This window comes from Eurypyga helias, unplaced genomic scaffold (assembly GCF_000690775.1).
Source record: "Eurypyga helias isolate BGI_N326 unplaced genomic scaffold, ASM69077v1 scaffold33693, whole genome shotgun sequence".
Lineage (NCBI taxonomy): Eukaryota > Metazoa > Chordata > Aves > Eurypygiformes > Eurypygidae > Eurypyga > Eurypyga helias.
Window position 1 is genome coordinate 1 of NW_010242562.1, and position 4698 is coordinate 4698.

At 48.3% G+C, this 4698-nt stretch overlaps 1 protein-coding gene across 1 annotated transcript; it reads left to right on the forward strand.

The window, feature by feature from the left end:
- Positions 1-1531: 1531 nt before the first annotated feature.
- On the forward strand, positions 1532-4199 carry LOC104507749 (heat shock 70 kDa protein 12A-like; the record flags this gene model as incomplete). The annotated part of the gene is made up of 3 exons (XM_010149125.1): positions 1532-1756; positions 2107-2278; positions 3154-4199. Coding segments are annotated over 3 exons (1443 nt in total), but the record flags the coding sequence as incomplete, so codon positions are not given.
- Positions 4200-4698: the final 499 nt, after the last annotated feature.

Below are 4698 nucleotides of genomic sequence, written 5' to 3' on the forward strand. Positions count from 1 at the left end.
TAACTCTTTCCTGACTGAACCCGGCGCACCATGCCAGAGCAGGCGGCTGTGCCCAAAGATCCTGTGACCCCGTGGGAAGCCCGTGCTGGAGCAGGCCGCTCCTGAAGGACTGCACCCTGTGGAAAGGACCCACGCTGGAGCAGTTAGTGAAGAACTGCAGCCCCTGGGAAGGACTCACGTTGGAGAAGTTGGTGGAGGACCATCTCCCATGGGAGGGACCCCACACTGGAGCAGGCGAAGAGTGTGAGGATCCCTCCCCTGAGGAGGAAGGAGCAGCAGAGACATCGTGTGATGGACTGACCGTAATCTCCATTCCCCCCTGTGCCACTTGGGGGGAGGAGATAGAGAAACTGGGAGCAAAGCTGAGCCCAGGAAGAAGGGAGGGGTGGGAGGAAGGTTTTTAAGATTTGTTTTGTTTTGTCCCTCATTGTCCTACTGTGATTTGATTGGTAACAATTTAAGTTGTTTTTTCCCCCCAAGTCGAGTCTGGTTTGTCCATGTCCATAATTGGTGAGTGATCCCTCCCTGTCCTTGTCTCAACCCATGAGCCTTCTCTGATGTTTTCTCCTTCCCACCTTACTGGGGAGGAGTGAGTGAGCGGCTGCATGGTGCTGAGTTGTTGCTGGGCCTAAACCATGACAGATCGTAAGCAAAACCAAACACGGATTCCCTTTTTGTTAAGCGGCTGCACCTGCAGAACAGGACTCCCCTCACCTTTCCTGGTTGTGTGATATCGAAGCTGGGCAGCACCTGGACTGGCCTGTTTTTCTCCATTGGCTGTAAAGGATCCCAAGTTAATGGAGCTGATTATCCAATTGATAATCCTTGTGATTTAGGGCCATCTTTGGTGGCTGGTGAAGCAAAACAAAGAAATTACATGTGGTGAAGGCTGATTCCTGACACTTCTATGGATACAGGCAAGAATTCCCACTCTTTGAAGACAGAGCAGGGAGTGACAGAGGGAATTTTGGACACCTGAGGAAGACTGAAAAACTGTCAGAGCAGCCACCTGCTTCAAGCTTCAGATACACCCAGGGGGACGCACAAGCCAAGAGGACACGTTACAGATAAACTGTGTCAGACCAGAGGGTTATCTGCCTACGTGTTTGTCCAGCATATATTTTGTTAATGCCATACGCAGAAGTATAGGCTCAACCAGAAAGGTCTGAACCCTCTACACATACACCTGGGAAATGTGTGGAGGTGTCACATGGAATGTAGAATTCTTCCCACTGGCTGTCCAGGAGGATCTTCAGGGTATTTATAAAATTTGGCCCAGGAGAAAGAGCTGATTTATCAACCACATTGGTATTTTGCCTGCTGAATCACAGATGTCACGTGTAAGCAGTTTGGTAGCTGACCTGGGTCAGTTAGGCTGCCGTTTGCCACAATACTGAAGCCACTGCTGGGAATTTACTCAGGTTTGGAGAGAGGACCTCCTTCTGCGCCACGTGTTGTGCCGTGCTCAGTGCGAAGGGGATGGGTCTCTCGCTGAGACTGCTGCATGTGACCCTGAGATCTCTTTTTGCAGAAAGTCACTTCTAGCATGGAGCTGAAAGCCAGCAATGGAAAGACACTTCCTGCCCTGACGGTCTTTTCCGAAAGCCTGCGCTACCTGAAGGAACATGCCCTGAACACCATCCAAGAGGCCTCTTTCCAAACAGTCTGTGACCAGGAGGAGATCACCTGGGTTGTTACCGTCCCGGCCATATGGAACTCGGCTGCCAGGCAGTTCATGCGTCTGGCGGCAAAAGAGGTAAAGGCAGGGGTTATCCGGCTTCCTCAAATTATCTTCAGAGATCTCTTTATCCACTGAGGCGAAAGAACTCCTCAACATTTAAACAACCTGTATTTCAGATTTCCATCTATCAGGGAGAGAAATCTCCCACGTTAGGGATGGCGGGGGAGAGGATGTCCCAAACTGGCAGTAACAACCGCTTTGCCCCTTCCCCCCAGCCCCCGTAGAAATGAGCCCTGTGGAGATAAGCGCTGCAAGAACCACCACCCCAGTGTGGTCTCCTGGGGTGATAACAGCCTCCCTACATGTGACATTCGTGCAGCCTCACCACCTTTCCTTCAACCGACGCTTCTCTCTTGTGATTTTAGGCAGGACTTATCTCTAACATGACTTCTGAGAAGCTGATTATTGCCCTGGAGCCGGAGGCTGCATCGCTCTGGTGCAAAAAGCTTCCACAGGAAGGGTTTATGGCAGACAGCAGTGACAAGAAGAAGTTTGAAGACTCCCCTGGGATCCAGTATATTGTTGTTGACTGTGGAGGTAAAATTTTTGGTGTTTAACCGGTACCATCTTCGCTGGGTGTGGAGCATGGCTGTTGCGCAGTGTCTGACACAGCGTGTCCCCACGTACTGCAGTGCAGCTTGGATTCCACTGCTGTGCTTGTCGTGGGGTTTTTATTTTCATTTCTCACTTAATGAGATCCATGGACAGGCGGAAAAATGGGAGGAAAAGACAGACCAGGCTCCGTGTCCCAGTGGCAGCCACTGATGTGCACCAATATGCTGTTGTACAGCCTGAGCTCCCAGCTTCCTCCGTAGGCGCAAGCGTCGTGCCCAGTGAACTGACCGAAGGGATTAGCTAGCAGGCCCTGTAGAGTCAGTTAGTTGTTAAGAACATTTGATGGACGTAATCCATCAGATTAGTAATTTCTCTAGTTTCCCGTGCAAGTTTTTTGGGTGTAACGTGAATTTCCTGCCAGAAACAGTCTGGTAAATGTAAACAAATACTGAAAAGGCATCAAGAGGACCGCAAGTTTCTGAGAGTCTCACCACTGCCGCTCATCTTAACTCGGAGCGTGTCTATCAAAAGGCAGGAGTCAACTATCTGTGAGGAGGCCAGTCTCCTTTTGTGATCAGAAAGGCAATCGGCTTGTGCAGGGAGCAAGTCAGAGCATCCAGCTCCCAGCAGCAAGTACTGCAGGTGCCTTGAGAGAGCAGCCTTGTAAACAGAAGTGCCTAGACTTAGGAAATCCAAAGGTGTGCAGGTAGTAGCAGGGGAGTGAGGATGAGAAAAGAAAGCAGCCGAAAAGCACACTTGTGGACCAGGAGTTGAGAAGGTAAGATCATATTCGGTTCAAAGTAAGGACCTCATGTACTTGGAAGAAATCAGCTAACTTGGTTTGTGTGTGTGTGTAGGTGGCACAATAGACATCACGGTACACGAGATCCAAGAAAACCACTACCTAAAGGAGTTACACAAGGCAACTGGAGGTGGATGGGGAGGCAACAGAGTGGATGAAAACTTCACCAATTTCCTCAAGGAAATATTTGATGATGGTGTATGGGATGAATATGTAAAAAACCACCCTACCGAACTACAACATATGATGTACAACTTCAGTCTACAAAAATGCTCTACTAGCAGGGAGGACGTCTACATACATTGCTACTACAACTTGACCAGAGTGGCAGGGTGCAAGAAGGACATCTCCCATTTCTTCAAAAAAGCAGACGGAGCTGTGTGGCGTGACGGAATGATCATGATTACATGTGAGAAAATGAAGAGCTTTTTTGACTACAGTATCAAAAATGTCATTCATACTGTGAGGGAAATTCTTGACAAGCCTAGGATGGCCAAGGTCCAGTACATTTTGCTTGTGGGAGGCTTTGCGTCCAGCATCATCTTGAGAGATGCGATCAGTCAGGCCTTTAGCAGAAAGTATCATATCCTTTGTCCAGCGGACGCCCAAGTGGCCATTGCAAAAGGGGCTGTTTTATTTGGAGTCAATCCACACATTGTTGCCTCAAGAGTCAGCGCTCGAACATATGGCTTAGCAGTAAGTAGTGAGTTTGATACTGCTATCCATGATGTCCGTAAACTAAGGGTCTCAAAAGCTGATGGCTGTATTTATTGCACAGATCTCTTCAAGAAATTGGTGGGAATTGATGAGTCGGTGAATATAAATGAAATTGCCCACTATAATTTCCATCCAACAGAACCAGATCAGACAAGTGCCTGCTTTTCCTTCTATTGTACAGAAAAGCAGGATGCTCAGTACGTAGATGAGGAAGGGGTGGAACTGCTTGGCTCCTGTACAGTGCCAATGCCAGACACAAAGCTGGGGAAGAAACGTCAGCTAGAACTGGATATTAAATTTGGGCTGACTGAATTTAAAGCCACGTGTACTGACACTACTTCCAAAGAGTGTCGGGTAGTTGTAATAGATTTTTTAGCTGTGTAAATGCTCGGTACATTGAACAGCAGGGACAATAACTCAAGGGAGAGCACGACTGATGCAAGGCAATAACTACTACAATGAGGAAGGCAAATGGACCATAAAGTCCATTATCCAGCCGCCTTCTCACACAGGTAAGTAGTTGACTCATCTGATTCTCTCGTTTCTTCCATTCCTCATCAACCACCCTTTCCATCCAACACCTCTCTTTCGGTTGCATCTGACAGCAGGTTTATCTGCTGCTTTATCTCTTGCCCATCTAGCTTAGCCCAGTGGCATCTCTGAACACCATAGCCCATGCCACCACTATCATCATCTGTGCTCTGCCTGTGTTTGACAAAGCTGCCGCACTCGTGTTTAGCTTCCACATATACCAGCCCATAACCATTTCTTTTAGCCTGACGTCTTCTTTCAGCTACATCCTCTTTCTCTGATATCAGGTCTCTTCATATGGAGTCCAGATATAACTCTGCCAGGGGTGACATTCAATGGATTTGAGTTTTCT